General features: G+C 46.8%; 1 protein-coding gene across 1 annotated transcript; it reads left to right on the forward strand.

Annotated features, from left to right (window-relative positions):
• Window positions 1-220: 220 nt before the first annotated feature.
• ANKK1 (ankyrin repeat and kinase domain containing 1) lies at window positions 221-18,964 on the forward strand. Its single transcript, XM_073320934.1, is given in 6 exon segments — window positions 221-306; window positions 10,309-10,602; window positions 11,085-11,237; window positions 12,458-12,503; window positions 12,939-12,985; window positions 12,988-18,964. Coding segments are annotated over 5 exon segments (1,689 nt in total). The 5' UTR covers window positions 221-306; window positions 10,309-10,315; the 3' UTR covers window positions 14,144-18,964.
• Window positions 18,965-19,206: the final 242 nt, after the last annotated feature.

Below are 19,206 nucleotides of genomic sequence, written 5' to 3' on the forward strand. Positions count from 1 at the left end.
GCCCCACTCCCTTTGTTATCAATCAGCATGTCCCAGTTGGTGCAGCCTTTTTTGGATGGGGTTATTGGCTACTCCTTGGCCTAAACTGATCTAAAGTAACCCAATACTCTGCCCATAGGGAGCAAAACTGTGCAAAGCCCATTGCTGAAAGGGAGCGCAGCAGCATCTCCTGGGACAGCTGCTACCTGTCTGAGCAAATTGTCAGTACTTCGAAGTCTATGGGGCTGAATCAGAAGCTGCTCTGCAAAATGCAGGAGAAATTCCCTGTCTTCTTTCTGATTGTTGCTGGGCTGCTTGGTCTGTCTGGTGAGTGATTCTTTTTGCTCCTGATTCAAGACCTGTCTTCCTTCCCTTTCATGTAGTAAAGTTAACAAAAGGAAAAGCTGACTTGATAATATGCCCCGAGTTCCTTGTGTGTGGCAGACTTAGGAAGGAAGGAGCCGCTCAGCCCTATTTGTTCATCCCTCCTTGAAGGATTAACGTTTAAAATAAAATGGGGAAGGGCTAGAGGCAGGGAAGGGCTAGAGGCCCCAGGGGAGATCAGGGCCCCATTGTGTTAGCTGCTGTATGTACACAGAGTAAGAGAGAGTCTGCCCTGAAGCGTTTGCAGGTTAAATAAAGAAGTTGTAGGAGGGGGAACAGAGAAATGAAGTGGCTTGCTGAAAATCGCACAGCAGAACCAGGAATAGGTGAGTCTCCAATTAGCGTCCTTTGCTGCGTCTTTTGACATCTGCTCCATAACGAGTGGCCTTTTTGGTCCCTTATCAAAATGCAGAGGAGCTTTCTGCAGTTTCATTGGGAGCGGAATGTCTAACCACATATGAAATAATTGTAAAATCAAAGACAAGTTTGTAGTGTTGAAACAGAATAGAAGAGCTGTTGTCACTCTCATATACTGGGGTAAGGGTCTTTGCTTTTTAACACATATAATCCACCTAGGAGAATATCCTGCAAACGCAATTATATTCACTTTACTCAAACAAGCAGTCTCACTGATGTCGCTACAACTGCTTGCGTGAGCAGAGCTAAGCATGGGTGTGTTCAAAGAATCTTCCACCTATGTTGTTTAGTCTTTTCCTCATCTCTTTTTTTTTACCCCCATGCTAATAATTTTTCACACACACACACACCTATGAAATGTTTAAGTCCTTGATTCAGCAAAGCACTCAAGCACCTGCTTAACTTGAAGCATGTGCTTAGCTCGCATTGAAGTAGACTGACAATAAAGCATGTGCTTCAGAACCTTACTGAATTGGAGCCTGAACAGTGACCGATGTTTTGTTTCCATATTACAAAATCATCATTCAAAATGATATTTTATATATTCAGTATCTTATACGCCAGTCTTTAGAATATCAAAGTAGATTACATTTTTTAAATCTCCTATATTGCTTTCGATAAACTGCTCCCACTTGACAGCTATCTTATTCATTCTCCAAGCAGAGATTCTTCCTACCTGTAACTCCTAATCAGAATTGGCTTGACCAAAAATGCCACCCTTGGTCTGTGCTCTGAAGCCAAAATCCTCAGGCTTTAGCATTCAGAGGTTTGATTTAAAATGCTGCGGCCTGATTTCTGTTTTGCCTTTTGTCAAATGCGCTAATTCACCATGAGCCGAAACACCTTTTAGCTTCATCCACCTGAGTTTGCAAACAGGTGCTGAAAGGCAAATACTCACTCTGTTTGCCTTCCAGCACTGTTTAACATGCTTGTCACTGTCTGGGAAGACACGCTTGGGAATGGCAATGCCCAGGAATGCGAAGGAAAAAAAGAGAACATATGTTCATAAAAACAATGGCCCTTTACACCACACCATAAAGGTGAGGAAGTGTCTGGTTTTGATCTGAAGAGGATGGGTCAGATAAACCAGGAGGCTCTGCCTTCTTTGTGCTGCTACAGCAATACAATGCATCTTTAAACCCGGTTTAATTCACCATTTCACCCAGACTTACAGCTGCTTTGTGTCAGGGGAGTGAGGCAAACCAGCCAGAGTGCATTGGTGAATACAACCCTGTCATAAATATAAAGGGAAGGCTAACCACCTTTAAATCCCTCCTGGCCAGAGGAAAAAACCCTTTCACCTGTAAAGGGTTAAGAAGCTAAAGATAACCTTGCTGGCACCTGACCAAAATGACCAATGAGGAGATAAGATACTTTCAAAGGCGGAGGGGGGGAAAACAAAGGGTTCTCTCTGTCTGTGTGTTGCTTTTGCCAGGACCAGAGCAGGAATGCAGGTCAGAACTCCTGTAAAGGGCTAATAAGCAATCTAGTTAGATATGCGTTAGATTCTGTTTTGTTTAAATGGCTGATAAAATGAGTTGTGCTGAATGGAATGTATATTCCTGTTTTTGTGTCTTTTTGTAACTTAAGGTTTTGCCTAGAGGGATTCTCTATGTTTTGAATCTAATTACCCTGTAAGGTATTTACCATCCTGGTTTTACAGAGGTGATTCTTTTACTTTTTCTTCAATTAAAATTCTTCTTTTAAGAACCTTTTTGTTTTTTTCATTGTTCTTAAGGTCCAAGGGTTTGGGTCTGTGTTCACCTATGCAAATTGGTGAGGATTTTTATCAAGCCTTCCCCAGGAAAGGGGGTGTGGGGTTTGGGAGGATTTTGGGGGGAAAGACGTTTTCAAGCAGGCTCTTTCCCGGTTATATATTTGTTAGACGCGTGGTGGTGGCAGCAATAAAGTCCAGGGGCAAAAGGTAAAATAGTCTGTACCTTGGGGAAGTTTTAACCTAAGCTGGTAAAAATAAGCTTAGGGGGTTTTTCATGCAGGTCCTGACATCTGTACCCTAGAGTTCAGAGTGGGGAGGGAACCTTGACAAGCCCTAATGCAGAACTTGTCATTCATGAGGAGTTGTCAGGAAAGTTTTAATCAATATTGAGTCTTAAAGGAATAATTATCTTTTTTAGATGCATGTTGTTGCTGTGGCACTAGTAGTGAGATCACGGTTGTACTTGGAACATCTGTTTAGTCTTATAATCTAGGACCTTCCTGGCTGAAAGCATTAGGACCAGGCAGTGAGCCTCTTAAAGACTGTGTCTTATGGTATGTCTACACCACAACTAAAAACCATGGCTGGCCAGTGTCAGCTAACTTAGGCTGTAAAATTGCAATGTAGATGTTCAGTCTCTGCCTGTAGCCTCTAAGGCAGTGGTACTCCACACAGTCAATCTGGCTATAGGGAAACCCTATTTATAGTGAAAGAATGACAACCCCAGATTTCAGTTCTGAGTCTCATGAAACCTGACCTTCCAAAGCCTGTTGAAGTCAAGGGGAATCTTTCTCAGGAGGAAGTGAGTCAACAGGGTGAAAGATTCAGCTTGGGGGAGCTCCGATGGGGATCCAGCCAGATGGAGAGCTGCCAAGGAAACCCAGCAACAATCTGTAGCATGCCATGAAACCACATTTGTTCTTCTGAGAAGCAGAAAACATGTGCAGTCCCATTGTGCAAGAGGCAAGGATTCCATTGCCAGGGGTGTTGGCCTCAGAAATGTAAACACACCTGAGAACCTCAACCAGAATCAGGAGACAAAGACGGAGAAGCTGCCTGCTTCTGCTAGGTAGCAGTGAAAGTCACGTATCATGCAACACACACCTGTGTCTGCTTTGGCAGGTACGTGTCTATCCAGGCATCTGAAGTATAGTCTCAGCAATCCAGATGCATTTGTGGTGGATGGGATACCTAAGAGCATGCTGCAAAGATCTACTCCCCATTTAAGGCAGCAGGCTCTCTCCAGGAGAAGATGGAACAAAAAGCCCTTCACCCAATTTATAAATGGCTGATTACAAATGATAGGCTTGATCCTCATTGATACTGGGGTCTATGCCCTCTTTAAGGCCCCTCTATGCTGCCAGAGCTTAGTGCCAGTGAAAATCAGGCCCTATGTGATTATAAATGGGCATTACTTCATTCTCCATTGAAAGGCAGCCATGTTTGAGGCATGGTAGCTGCTTAGAAGCACAAGACAGCATAGTTTATGCAGGAAGAGATGCAGCAGGGCACCCTAGCCTATTGAAACAATATTTAGATTGGCAAAATGTAGATAATTTGTTCGGAACACCAGAGTTCACACAGTTTCTGGTTAACCCCCCTCCCGACCAGTTCTCAGGAGTCTTCTTTCATCTCCTCAAATGCCCCTTGCTTCTCAGGCACTTGAATATCAGGTTAATCCCTTAGGTAACAGCCCTTTCTTTTTTCTCTCTCTGTACTTCTTTTAACACTTTCTCAGGTTCATGCTCCAGCGTTCCCCGTGGGCCTGCGCTGAGCCATTCTCATTTGTCTTCTCCTTTGTCACCTGGAGTATTTTTCATAGTCCCTTACTTGCAGCCCCTACCCCTGTGTTTCCCCTTTGTCAGGTGGAACACTGCAAATCTGCAGCGCTGGAACCTTCTGGATTTAAATACCCCCCCCCTTTACCTTTGACCTGCAAACCTCCTGGTGAGGAGTTGAGAGTCCCGCGACGACTCTCTTAGCTGCAAATCCAAGATCCTGTTCAACCCAGCACACACCTATGTCTATCGACAGTGCAGTTTTGGTGCAAAAGGGTTATCTGCCTGGTTCCTCTTTGCATTGCAGTTTCCACTGTATCTATCCATATGCACTCAAATACCAGAGGGATGGGCAACCTTATAAAAACCTAAAGACAGAGGCCCAGATCCCCAAAAGTATTTAGGCTTCCATTGAAATCAATGGATGTTTGGAGCCTAACTCTCTTTGAGGATGTGGGCCAGGGGTACTCCTGGTGTCAATGCCATAGCATTTGAGCACTGCTCAGGGTTTGTTGTGACCTAGGATTTGTTAACATGATTCCTTGGCAGACAATTAAGAGTCACATTTAGGACCCAGCTGTTGGCAGTGTATAACACGGCACACAAATCTCACATATCTCCCCACCCTCCTCCTCATGCAAATGAGTAGCAGGAAGCATTCTCCCTGGGTTCCAGACAAGCAGGAGGCAGCCGGCAGGGCTGCTTTCTTCCTCGTGGCTTCGAAATGGACTGGTGCTTGGGCAGCTTAACCATTTTTAATAAGGAGGATTTTGAAGGGGAGTGGGTCAGGGTGGCGAGTGGAGGCTTTGGCAGGTGTACCAAGTGAAGCACAAGCAGTGGAGGATGGTCTATGCTGTGAAATGCTCCCAGTGTCTGCTGCCGGATTCCAGCTCAGACAGGTAACTCCCCAGTCCCTCAGAACTCAGTCTGAGGTGTCAATCAACCTGCCATAGGGCCCCAGCTGCCTTGAGTTGGTAACAAAGCTCTAAGGAAAAGGGCTCTCAGAGCTTCTCCACCTGCCCCCTGTGGAGCGGAATCATTTCCTTGGCAGCAGAAGGGATTAGGAAACTTAACTGTTAGATGAAATCCTATCTGCTTTCTCTCCTTTGTGTGCATATGTGCATGCACAAAATGAACATAGCTCTATATTTAATACAAAGAAAACTGGCCCAAACATTGAAACCTGGAGGCCAAAATCTATGTAGGTGCCTCCATAACAGCCTCTGGCCATGCCTTAAGTGATTTCCCCATGTGCAGAGCACCTGCCACTCCTCCTGACATTGGTGGGCTTTGTGGGAGCTGAGAACGTTTTCAAATATTGGGCTGCTTCTGTTTAAATATCCAATTATGGATTTAGATGCCTAACGTTAAATCCCTGGGTTTGCAGATTTTTAGCCAGTGCTTAGAGAGGGTTAAAGGTGGATGGAACAAAGAAGAAGGGCAGCACAGACAAGTATAAATTCCAGGTGTCTTTGCTAGGCCCAGAGAGCTCCTAGTTACAATGCTCTGTGCTCATGTACGAGCCCTGCCTTCCACACTCCCGGTGCTCCTTGCTGTGCGCATCTGCCTTCCCAGTAACTCCTTGTCAAGACTCTCACTTGCAGAGACTTTAATTCAGCTCCCTGCATGGACCGATGGAGGAGGAACCATGTCATTAACCCTCAGCATTGGGATAGACCCAGAGCAAAGACAGGTAATTCCAAGCCAGTGCTGAGAGTGTGTCTGTAACTCATGGAGTCCTGATGAAAAAGTATCAAAGTTGCTGACCCTCACCAGTTATAAGCTCCATGTTGGTAGGACTCTGTGAGGTTAAATCTCTCTCGCACATTTGTACATATTATATAAACCTCCCTTTTTCTATGTTGCTAATGATGTCTCAGATCATTTAATCTGAGCACTAGCTGTCTCTCTTTGAGTTTGCATTGCTTATGCTCTTTGTTTGTTTGTATTTCACTCCACTTGGGAAATGAAGTCAGAAGAGTCTGTTTTACTTTTGTTTAGAGGCATTCCCAGTAACTTTTATTTAATGGTTTTCATAAACTAGCACAGCTCTGTAGATAAACCACAGAGGAGTCCTCACATGCAAACAAAAAGATAGTTACATTTTGAGGAGCAGGAGAGAAGTAATAAAGAAAAATCATTACAATTTTTCCACTGTGACTAGGGTTTAAAAAATACTTGAATATCTAAGTTTGGATTAACTACTTATCAATGTGCCCCTTTAGTATACACTGCACGGATCTCTCTGGGATTTAAATTACTCTGTTTTTGAACTAAGCCACCTTTGCACCCTCCATATTCTCGGGTTATGCAAGGGAGTCTTCCTAGCCCTTAGTTTAACTCAGAGCAACCTTGGGGCTGCTCTAATTTATGCTCTGCTTCCATGGCCCCTGGGATACAGAGACTAACCACAGTGTCTCTGGCCATGCCCGAGATCTGCCCCCAACTGCAGGGGCTGAACGTAGGAGTGCTATAGAGCTTTTATGCAGTTTCTACATCAGCTGGGTATTGTCAGAGGGCAGATTGCACCTATTTTCAGGCTCCTTTTTTATGCTGCCAGAGAGGCAGAAAAAGACCTTTGTGTAAGCAAGATGGAAGCCCTCTGTCTGCTTGCACATTCCCTCTGTTTGAAGTGTTATAGAGGAATAAATCATGTTCACATAACACAAGAACCAGGGGCCACCCAATGAAATTAATCAGCAGCAGGTTTAAAACAAACATAAAGCAGTACTTCTTCCCACAACGCACAGCCAGCCTGTGGAACTTGTTGCTAGGGGATTTTGTGAAGGCCAAAAATATAACTGGGTTCCAAAAAGAACAAGATAAGTTCCTGGAGGCTAGGTCCATCAATGGCTACTAGCCAAGATGGTCAGGGATGCAACCCCATGCTCTGGGTGTCCTGCACTTAGGATGGAAGAATCCCATGCACCGCTACAGACTAGGGACCAAATGGCTAGGCAGCAGTTCTGCAGAAAAGGACCTAGGGGTTACAGTGGATGAGAAGCTGGATATGAGTCAACAGTGTGCCCTTGTTGCCAAGAAGGCCAATGGCATTTTAGGATGTATAAGTAGGGACATTGCCAGCAGATAGAGGGACGTGATCGTTCCCCTCTGTTTGACATTGGTGAGGCCTCATCTGGAGTCCTGTGTCCAGTTTTGGGCCCCACACTGCAAGAAAGATGTGGAAAAATTGGAAAACGTCCAGTGGAGGGCAACAAAAATGATTAGGGGACTGGAACACGTGACTTATGAGGAGAGGCTGACGGAACTGGGATTGTTTAGTCTGCAGAAGAGAAGAATGAGGTGGGATTTGATAGCTGCTTTCAACTACCTGAAAGGGGGTTCCAAAGAGGATGGATCTAGACTATTCTCAGTGGTAACAGATGACAGGACACGGAGTAATGGTCTCAAGTTGCAGTGGTTTAGGGAGGTTTAGATTGGACATTAGGAAAAACTATTTCACTAGGAGGGTGGTGAAGCAGTGGAATGGGTTACCTAGGGAGGTGGTGGAATCTCCTTCCTTAGAAGTTTTTAAGGTCAGGCTTGACAAAGCCCTGGCTGGGATGATTTAGTTGGGGATCGGTCCTGCTTTGAGCAGGGGGTTGGACTAGAAGACCTCCTGAGGTCCCTTCCAACCCTGATATTCTATGATTCTAAACCTCTGGCTGCTAGAAGCTGGGACTGGATGACAGGAGATGGATCACTTGATAATTACCCTATTCTGGTCATTCCCTCTCACACACCTGGCATTGGCCACTGTCGGAAGACAGGATATGGGGCTAGATGGACCGTTGTATTCCATACAGGCCCCAAGATGAGGAAGAGAAAAGGTTCCAAACCATTCAAAGAATTAGCTAGAAGAAACCCCTGTTGTAAAGAGACAGAGTAGCAGGTTTCAAGAGAGCCTTTAAAAGTCACCTGAGTACCTGGCCAGGAGCCATGAGGTTGCAATTCCTGACAGATCAGTAATGAACGGAGGCATTTGGTAGTGACTCCTATCCGCTCACACTCTGTGTCAGCGTGACCTCTCTGCACCAGTCACTCAAACTGGAGGTGTCATTTGTCAGTGAGCTTACTAACTTCAGCTAGACTCACCTGTCAGGAGGAAAGGGGGGCTGAGGTAGGGGGAAGATGGGAGACATGGCCACATGTGGGTGGCAACAAATAGAACAGGCGCCAACCTCCCTGTGCACTGACCTGGAGAGTGGAACGGGCGGTGCCTGAGGACTGACTGCCAGCCTGTTCTACTCACTCAGGAGACTCTGGAGTCCAGAGCGCCGATTGGGGTGGGGAGTGCTATGGGGACAAGAAACAGGAAAGAGTCTCAGATTTGGATTGGAGGCCTTTCCAGAGCAGGGGCTTGGTGTAGTGGAGGGGAGAAGCTTGAGAACCCTGCACTGGGAGCATTTTAGGGTGGTGGTGGTTGTTTGTTATTACCGTAGCCTCTAGGGCCCAGGCACAGACCAGGATCCCGCTGTGCAAACACAGAACGAAAAGATGGTCCCTGCCCCAAAGAGTTGACAATCTAAGTATGAAACAAGAGACAACAGAGGGATACAGACAGACTGGGGCATACAGCTCAGTTTCTCTCTGCTCCCCCAGCTTGTCTAGCCTCTGCCAGCGCCTCCTCTCTGTTCTGTCTCAGAGTGTCACTGGGCGGGGAACGAAACCCACCTCCTTCGCATCAGTACAACCTTGCTGTTACAGACTGGCCAGCTGATTTCAAATCCCATCCCAAACCACAGCTTAGCCTGTCCATCTCTCTCTCTCTCTCTGTAATTCAGACCTAGACTGAGCCATTGCTCCTAGCCCTGGTACAGGCAGTGCATAGCTGCACTGCCCCGGGAGGAGCCCAAGGAAGGAACTGTGACTCAGTGAGGTAAAATTCATTCTCTGCTTCCCCTTTGCTCATCGGGGACAGGAATCGGCAGCATCCTTTGCTTCAGGGCGCAGCTTATTCCCGGGCTGCATGAGCCAGGTGGCTCCTGGGATGGGGGCAGAACCCAGGTTCAAAACACCTTTTGCCTCTCTCCGCACCCACCTGCTCTTGGGCTAACACTGGACAACCAAGCTGAGATGCAGAGAAGCCACAAAAGGGGATCTCGGCTGTGGCTTACTTCCCCTGATTTCCCTGAGTACCTACATTCAGCTGTGGCATGATCTGGCCTGTGATACCCGTGACTGGAAGACTTCACTTTGGATAGTGTCTGGAGTACACTGAGGGCCAGACTTCCAAAAGTGCTAAAATGCCCGTGCCAGCTCTCATCTGCATGTGTGTATACCTGTCTGCATGCCACACCAGGGCTTTGGAGTTTGGGCTCTATTGTAAACCTGGCCTGAAACATGAAAGACATTGCCCTGAACGCAGCTGAGTTTAACTGTGTTGTTCATACTAGCAAATCCTTTGTCTAGATTTCTCTTTGCTTTTTGTTGGGTCTGAGAGTACTAGTGCCCCTATGCAATTCATTCCCAACCTGCCTGTGTAACTGAATTTTTGACATGAACTGCTCTGCTGCCTTGAACATGCCGGGAACATCCAGACTGGTCAAATGGGTTGGGAGGTGCATAGACTTGAATGACACAGTGGGTGTGATTTATGAATTTAATCAAGGCATAGCGGCAGCAACACCCAGAGGCTTTGTGAGATAACTGATGGGAAGGTTGTGAACTGGTCTGAGAGCTGGGTCCCCGGTATGGCATTATTTGAAGGCTGGGAGTCCATATGCTTTGACCTATTTCATTTAGATACTTGGCATGTACAGTTGCCAGCTGGTTATGGAAACCCATGGCCTTTAAAGCAGAACTTGGCTTAGAACTTGGCCTGCAACAGAGCAACACATTTCCAGATGCCATCTGCAGGGTCACGCTAGCCTGGGAGACAGGCTGCTGCTTCGGAGTGTTGTCATTGATCCTGGAGGTGGATGGGTGTACAGGGCCAGTCTGCTCGGGGAGTTTGGGTGTGCTCTGGGCTGCAGCCCTATCATGCTGCCTGTGAATCCGCACTGATATCTCTCCGTTCTATGCTCCCTGCAGAACCAGCATGAACTGCCTTGTCGAAGAGGCTGCCAAGATGGAGAAAATAAAATTGCACCATATCGTCTCCATCTATGGGATTTGCAACAGCCCACTGGGGATAGTGATGGGACACATGGCCCAGGGGTCCTTGGAGACAGTGTTCCCCACCCACAAACTGTCCTGGCAGCTCAAGTTCCACATTATCCATGAGATGGGGTTGGCTGTGAATTTCCTGCATAACATGACACCACCTTTACTTCATTTAGACTTAAAACCAGGGAATATCCTTCTAGATGGGAATGTGCACGTTAAGGTAAGGCATTAGGTCTGTGTGCATAGGAATGGGTTCTCTCTGTTATCAGTGCTATTTATTGTTTTGCTTAGAGACCCCAAAGAACATCAGAGACGGACACATAACAAGGGACAGCCCCGGCCCTGGTTTGCTGACAGCTGAAATAGACAAAGTAAAGAGAGGATGGAAGTAACGGATAGAACGTACAAGGTGGGACTGGGAATGGAGACAGAGAGATAAATGACTTTCCCAGGATCAAATGTGGAGTCTGTGGCATAGCTGGGAATTGAATGCAAGTCAGTGCCAATCCAGGGTAAAATCCTGGCCCCCATCAAGCTCAATGGCAAATCTCTCCCTGATTTAACAGGCCTGGGAGTTCATTCCCCACATCTTAATCACAAAACCTTCCCTCTGTCTGTAGCCATCTAGGGTACAGCTGTTTAGAGCAAGCAGGGAGAGGGATGTGTGCTGGGTGATCAAAAGGGAGGCTATAACTGGCCCTGATTTCAGACTTCAGGTTGTCCACTTGGATGGAGCAAGTGAGCCGGATGCAGTACATTGAGAGATCAGCCTTGAGGTGCACCCTGAGCTACATCCCGCCTGAAATGTTTCTCCAGAGCACCAGGCCTCCAGGAACCGAATACGATGTGTATAGGTAAGGGCTGCGTACAGAGTGACTGGGTGGAAGGCAGCAGCAGCTGAGGATATCTGTTCAGGGGTCAGCCAGAGTTGCCATCTCACTCCTGCATGACGTGAGAGTGATTGTGCATCGCCTAATTTTGTTTACATTCTGGCTCTCTTCCTTGCATAATGTACTTGGTGGGGAACATGCCAAGAGCGACATGTGCTGCTTACTCCTCATCAAGGTGAGTTCATCTGTGGGGAGTCATCTGGCTCCGACCAACTGCATTTCTGTACAGTTCTGACCCGGCACGACTTGTATGCTGCATTGCCTCCGGTTCCATCACACCCTGTTAGGTCAGCAAGAGCGGTTGGAGGAGAGGAATAATATTAAGCCACAATGCAGGCAGCATGGGATCTCTTGCTCAACAGGCATTGCTTAGAGTTATGCTGGTACTGAAGCAATTGAGGTTCTGTTCGGGCTTTGCATTTGGGTATCAGCTTAGCTTTGGTCAGTATGGGGTGCCATACTGGAGAAAGGCCAATGACTTCAGTTCCCCTTGTTCCTTACATCCCAAACTAGATATAGGGGGACCCTTTACCCATCCCTGAAATGCACCAGCTGTTTAGCAGACACACTGCGGAACAAGAAACGAAGAATCATCCCAGGGTCAAATGAATGCTGGGACTTTGGCGTCGACAAGCATAGGTTCCAAATGGGAACTGGGTCAAAACCATGGGGCTCAGAGCCTGATTCTTGCAGTGGCTGTCATGTGGAGCAATCCATTACAGTGAGAAACCTCAGTTCTGGCATTGGAGCAACCTGGCAGTGCTGGGCTGTCCGAGGTTTCTGTGATGGTTTGGGAAATCCTCCCCTTTGGAGGCATGGGGGCTGGTTCCCTTGTGATAAGATTCATCTGAATAGCCTCTTCCCTAATCTGTCCATTCCCGGGGAAGATGAGAGTATCCCACCAAGCAGTGAGATTAATTTTTATTTAAGAAAAGGATGCCACATGGACGGCTGCTGGTGATCTTTCATTGCTGCAGCTTCGGGATTGTCATTTGGGAGGTTCTTATGCAGAAGAAGCCATATTCAGGTAACAATAAACACCCCCCCCCAATATTATGCATAAATGATGGCACAAAATCCTAGCGCGCTAAATGGGAAGAACATGAAACACACAAATGGTAAATTGCAAATAACAAACTGTCCATAATGTTCTTCTCCTATTATCTCTCCTTCCTGAAAACAAGAACCAAAGACAAGGATCCATCCTCTCCCAAGACACAAGGAGTAGTGGTGAGTAGGGCACTGTTGCTCATAAACCTTAGATGAGAATCAAGTGGGCAAGAGAACAGAACAGCCCTGTTTCCCATCTTTCCCCTATGATAGTCTCCATACAAAAAAGCAATCCATGGCTTTCGGACTGGGTGATTTTTAATTTCAGGTTAAGGAAAAGTGCAAACCAAAAAAAGAACAAATATAAAGTCCTCGTGAGAGAGATGCCAAGTGTTTCCTTTGCTCTTACCCATACAGCTCTGTCCCATAGCAGACTGGCAGGCAGGTGCATTTCCTTTGGTTTTAGACCCTGCAGATCCACATGCTTGGGTTTTGTTTTGAGCTGTGGGCATCCAGAATTCCCCAGTGCTATGCACACCGTAGTTTGGGAGCTCTCAAGCTGTTGTATCACTCAGTTGCTTTCTCTTTCTCACACTCCATTTCCTCTGTCCTTAGAGACTGATTTCCCACATTCCCCCACCAGCGAGATCGAGGGCCTGGAGAGCTTCATAATGTCCAAGGAAGTCCGCAGGGCCCAGGAAAATGGCCTCACCCTGCTTCACCTCATGGTGGTTCAAGGAAATGTGGAGAAGGTGAAGTTTCTGTTGAGTCGGGAGGCCAACGTGGACAGCCAGCTGGACTGTGGCTACACCCCATTCATCGTGGCTGTCCAGAAGAGGTCACCAGAGATCTGCTCAGCTCTAATAGAGCACGGCGCGGATGTCAACGTGGCTGACAAAGACGGCTGGTCCCCTCTTCACTTCGCGGCTCAGAACAGGGATGACAGGATTGCGCTCCTCTTGCTGGACCACCAGGCGCGGGCAGACTCCCAAGAATGTGAAGGCTGGACTCCACTCCACTTGGCATCTCAGAACAACTTCGAGAACGTGGCTCGGGTGCTGCTTTCCTGCTAGGCTGACCCCAACTGCCAGGAGAATGATGGGAGAACTGCCCTCCACATGGCAGCTTGCTTCGGGCACGTCAGCCTTGTGAAACTCCTGGCCAGCTAAGGAGCTGACCTGGAGAGGAAGCAGAAGAACCACCGGACCCCGCTGCACTTTGCTGTGGAGAGGGGTAAGTTCAGGGTGGTCCAATACCTGCTGAAGAGTGGGGCATCTGTCAATGGCCTGGATGAGAATCACTACAGTGCCTTGCACATGGCCGTGGTGAAGGGGAAATACCTGATATGCGAGAAATTGATCAAATACGGGGCCAATATGGACTTGAGGATGGACAAAGGGTGGACCCCCCTACACCTGGCTTGTTTTAAGGGCTGCATCAAAATTGTCTGTCTGCTAAGAGACAACCACGCTAAACTGAATGTCAAAGGAGGCATGGATTGGACACCTCTTCATATGGCCACCCACTACAGCAAAAAGTCTGTGGTCTGTGAGCTCCTGAGAAGTAAGGTGGACCCCAACATCATTGAGAAATCAGAGTTGACCCCTCTCCACCTCGCGGTCCAGCGGGGTGCCTTCCTGAGCACCTTCAACCTTCTGGAGCACAAAGCAGACATGAATGTTAAGAACAAGGTGGGCTGGATGCCCCTCCAGCTGGCCATTAGGAATCAGAAGCAAAACATTGCTACCTTGCTGCAAGGCAGGGACTTGCCAGTGAATAACATGGGGAGCAGGGTGACATGGAGTGGTGAAAAAGCTTAAAACTGTGAGCTCCAATTCACCCCTGACATGGTCAACAGGTGGGATGGATTTGTAGAGTCACCAACTCTTGCAATTTTATGTTGAGTCTCACAGTATTAGATGTTGTTTCTTCAATCACTAGCTCTTGGAGTCAGGCAATTGTAGGAAAATCTCAACTTTCATTTTTTTAAAAGTAAATATATTTCTAGTTCACGTGTTTGCTGAGAAAAGCTGGAGGACGTGAATCCGAAAGTCTCCAGGGCCTGAGGGCAAACACAAAGAACCCAACACTGGTTATTCTTGGGGTCTGACCCATGTTTTTGAAGGCTTGGGGGTGGGAGTGCTGGATTTGACCCATGTGTATGTGCTTCCATGGTAGTAATTTCATCTGGGAGATGGAAGTGGATGCAAAAGCTACACACCTCTGTTTGTCACCAGATGTAACTCCAGCAGGGTCCATACAATCATTCCCACGTCTCCCACAGAGCTTCCTGCTTCCATTCCTCCCTTAAATGGGGAGCTTTTACAGGAATCAGAGTGGTGCACAGGGTCCTTAGCGTAAGCAGGAATTGAGGCCCTGTGATTCCCACCCACTGCTGGAAATAGACACAGAGCATATGGTGCAGTTATGTGTCCGTTATTCCAACATCCCACTTTCATACCAGCAGCTGCCACTGCAAATGAAACAAGGAAACAAAACAGACTTAAGGGAAAAATAATGCCTGAAATGGACAACTGGGGTGAGGGAGGGGAAATCCTAAAAGAATTCCCCTCCCTTCTTCCCACCAAAAGGGTAAGGGGAGAGGGTGTTTCTCTAATCATTTCAAATTATGTCCTCAGATGTCTCCACACCTTGAGGCATTGAGCAGAGGACTTACCGCCACGGAGCTGGTTCTAGGGATGGGTTAAGAGGTGAACATGAATTCAACCCTCATCCCCTGTCCCTCCAGGCCACGGATATACTAGTTGACAACAGATTTGTTGAAATGCCCACAAATATCTGAGCCAGGAGTGGAGTTTTACAGTATGTGGGTACAGATGCTCAGACTTTGAAAAGCAGCCTCTGATTTTGGGTGTCCGACTTGAGACGTCCTGTTTTTCACCAATGCTGAGTAGCCAATGAAGACAATGGGAGCTGGAGGTGCTCAGCACCTCTATAGAGAGGCACTGGATATCCAAACCTGGGGATGCAACGCTCTGAATGAGAAGCCCCTGTTGAAAATTTGGGCCTGTGTGTGTTTGTGTGTGGGGTCAGAAAAGGTTCTGTGGTAAATTCCTCCCATTGCTGGCGTGTTTAGTCCTCTCCATGCTGAAGAGATAACTGCAGGAGGCTGTCTGGCCCAAATGAGCCCGCACTGCCTCCAAATGATCAGCACTGACTTATTGTTACGCAACAGAATCGTCAGCTTCCAGGAAACGGTGCCAGGTGTTTTCTCTGCTAGACTAGGATTCTTGATCAGCTGTCTGGGAGATCTCCTAGAGGGTGGTCACACGGGGTCAGTTGGTCTCCTCTCTGCTTGCCCTTCAAGAGCCGGGAATGGTGTAGAGTATTTATCAGTTTGCAACTTGGAACAGGGCACAGCAATGGGACACAAATATATTTGTGAATACATAAATAAAAGTGGAGCCTTTTATTCCAGCCTCATGTTTGGCAGAGCCGGGACCAGTGTTTTGAGGAGTGTGGGACGAAATGGTCTTTCAGCTCATCTTTTGTTGATGGGGAGGGGAAAAAGTGGCTTCTCTTGGCCAGCTGGTTTCTCTGCCTTTTGCTAGATCCCTAACAATGGTGGAGGGCTGCAGTAACCAGTGTGCGGCCCCGACCTGGCAGTGCAGCACCCAAGAGGTTAATTCCTTACTACTTGTCTGTTTTGTACTTAGCACTGTGCAGGCACAAAATGAGGACAGAGCTTGAAGTCTCAGAGAGAGACATAGAAGAGCCAGGAAACAGAGGACTCAGTGTGTTTTTCTTTTTGAATTATATACGTGGACCTTGCAGGCCTCAGAGAAGAAATGTGATTTTAAGGGGGATGACCCGCTGGGGAACTGGGAGAGGAACAGTCCTCTATGCATCATCATCACAACTAAGTCATTGTATTCTTATGAATTATTAGAATATATTCGATATTAATTGCAATATATTGACCATATTCGATAGTGCCTGGTCCACATGCACTGTATTGCGAGAGAGAATTTCATTTTAGCCCAAGCATTAACGGGACTTAATTCTCGTTAAGTATTTGCTTGGAAGGCGGATTTTAGGCCTGGTCCAAAGCCCACTGAAGTCAATGGGAATCTTTCAATGAGCTTTGGATCAGACTCCAGCCTCTGTAGTGCCATTGGTCCAGGTGAAACCTTAGACGGAAGAGCAATCATTCCACCAGGCTTAGAGAAATTCAGCTTTGCCTTTCCCCAGAATCGCTGCATTGAAACCCAGCCTTGTGCTCCTTTCAGGCAGCCCATCTGGGCTGCTTTCAGCAAAAGCAGTGCCTTTCTTTGCAAAGGAGCCTCTGGCTGGGCTACCGGTTATTTGCAGGGATGCCTTACGGCTTCTGAGTGAAGTGCCCCTGCTCCTAAGACAGGGAGTTAACTGGAGTGTGGTCTTTGTTGCACATATTGCCTTTACAATGGTGGATGAAAACTTCTGAGCAGCCTTTGATGGCCCTTATTTTATCCGGTGAGAACTCTGAAATAATGATGAATTTGTCAACTTGCACATGCCCGAGATGGTGACTCTTTCTTTGTCTTCTCAGTTGCTGAGAAGCAGTGTTATAAATAAACAACCCTGTAGCCCCAGGTGGGAGGAGACTCATCTTTCCTGATGAACTTGTTTGCAAGGGCTGTATCTCACCCTTCCCAGATGATGGAAGGCCACAGTATATTTGCTCATGCAGCTCTCATTACTCAGGTTCTGACCCGGCTTATAACATATGTTTGTATAGCATGGAGCTCAGGAAATCATAAATAATATCATCTCCCCTCAGCTTAAGCTTTCTGTCCCAGCAAACAGACCTAAGTGACCATGTAAATATTTCGTTTGCTCCCTTTGATGAGAGAGCTGTAGGCACCAGACAAGCAGACTTCATAGCTCTGGACAGAGAAGTGTTGAAGCTACCAAAGCCCGGGTAGCTGTGCTCAGACTGAAAGGAAATTTAATTTTGCACTGGAAGTGCCAACACAGCTTTAACACAAAGGGAGTTCTAGCCAGGCCCCTAGTCTGAGGTGGGATTTGAGAGGCGCCGGCTCTCTGCACGGAGGGGATGGGGATGGTGGTGAAATTCACCCCAGGGAAATAAAGATGAGCAGGACTAGGATTGGGAGCTGCTTTCCATTGCTAGGCAGGAGCCCGGGTTACCCTATTCAGACAAGGTTCTGTTTGAGGGGCACAGTGGATTTCTTAACTGTGCTCATATCTAGACATGGTCAGTCCAATAAATCACCAAATGGTTTTCTCCTGGAAGGGCTGATGAGGGTTAGAACAGGAAAAGGAGGAAGCAAGGGAAATGACAGTGCTAAAAATACCTTGTGGAAACTGAAGCCTATTTCACAGTCTGAATTATGTCCCTATGTATTGCTCCAGTTAGCTGCTGTTTTCCAGAGTGGAGTCTCCACTAGCTGGAATTCTCTGGTCTGTGTGATGTTAGAGGTCAGACTGGATGATCACAGTGGTCCCTGCTGGCCTTAAAAATCTTGTGCATGTATTTCCCTTTGCTTTTGCCTGGGAGCCTGCAATGAGGACATTGCTGAAAACTGCGACAGGATACAGCCTGTGCCCGGTTGTAGCTGCCAAGCGCCTGGCCTTTTAGAGAGTGATTGACAAACACGATAGACGGGAGGACCCTGTTCCCCGGCAAGTCCCTGACACTGTTTAGCTGCATGGGGGCAACCTTCGTCTCCCTTTGGACATTGTCTGTCTGTGAAGAGGATCCAAGGGCAGACTGCCACCTTTTTGCTGTCAGACGATGCTGACATTTTGCCGGCTGGGAAGCGAAGGGTTTAGATGCGGCGATTAAATTGCGCTAATTAAAATGTGATTTTTCTTTTTCTTTTGCGGGACATGGATGCAGAAAACTGCCAGTTCCATTTCCCATCTTCTGCTGCACAGAGCTGGCAGGCCTTTGCTTGTTGCTATGGTCAGAAGAGAGGTCTAGTATTCAGCTTGGAACACTGGGGCCAACATCAGTAGCTCTGCCTTTTTGTTAGATCCCTCCAGTTCCCTGCCTCCTGGCCAGTCTTATTAATCGCTCCTCAAACAGAAGCCATTCCATACTCCTAATAATTATTCTTGCCCTTTTCTGAACCTTTCCCAATTCCAATATCTCTTTTTTGAGATGGGGCGACCACATCTGCACGCAGTATTCAAGATGTGGGCGTACCATGGATTTATATTTATTCCTACCCTTTGTTTCCTATCTTTTAACCAGTTACCAATCCACGAGAGAAGCTTCCCTCTTATTGCATGACTGCCTACTTTGCTGAAGAGCCTTTGGTGAGGGACCTTGTCAAATTAATTAATCAGTTCCCTGCCATTTTAGATCCTCAGGCATTGGTGCACTTCCATCCCTCCTAGTCTCTGCCTGTAGCATAGAATAGCATAGTCTCCTGAGGCCGGTAAGACTTTGGTCTAATTTCGGTTGTGGGGTTTAGTGTGTGAGTGGCTGCATGGTGTTGGTGGCCTGTGATACACACAAGGTCAGATTAGATGGTCCCTTCTGACCTTAAATTCTGTGACCCTTGATATCCTTTCCAGCCCTACATTTCTATGATTCTGTTAAACAAATTGTTTTGATTTTCTTGCTTCAATAAGGTAAAAACGTTTCATGTTGTTGATCTGATTCATTATGTTTGGACTTTTATATTAGATTAGTATATTATTTTCAGCACTATATTTGATTATATGTATCCATACATCAGGCTTAATGTTTTATATTATAATGTTTTAACATTATTATATTAAATGAGTAAGTTGAAATGAATGGAAGCGACATATTTCAATGGCTTCAAATCACAATTTGTCAGAATTTTCATTCCATGGGAAATTTTTGAAAATTTTGCATTTTTGCTGCAATTAGGAATGGCAGCAAATT

Source organism: Lepidochelys kempii, chromosome 22, assembly GCF_965140265.1.
Source record: "Lepidochelys kempii isolate rLepKem1 chromosome 22, rLepKem1.hap2, whole genome shotgun sequence".
Taxonomy (NCBI): domain Eukaryota; kingdom Metazoa; phylum Chordata; order Testudines; family Cheloniidae; genus Lepidochelys; species Lepidochelys kempii.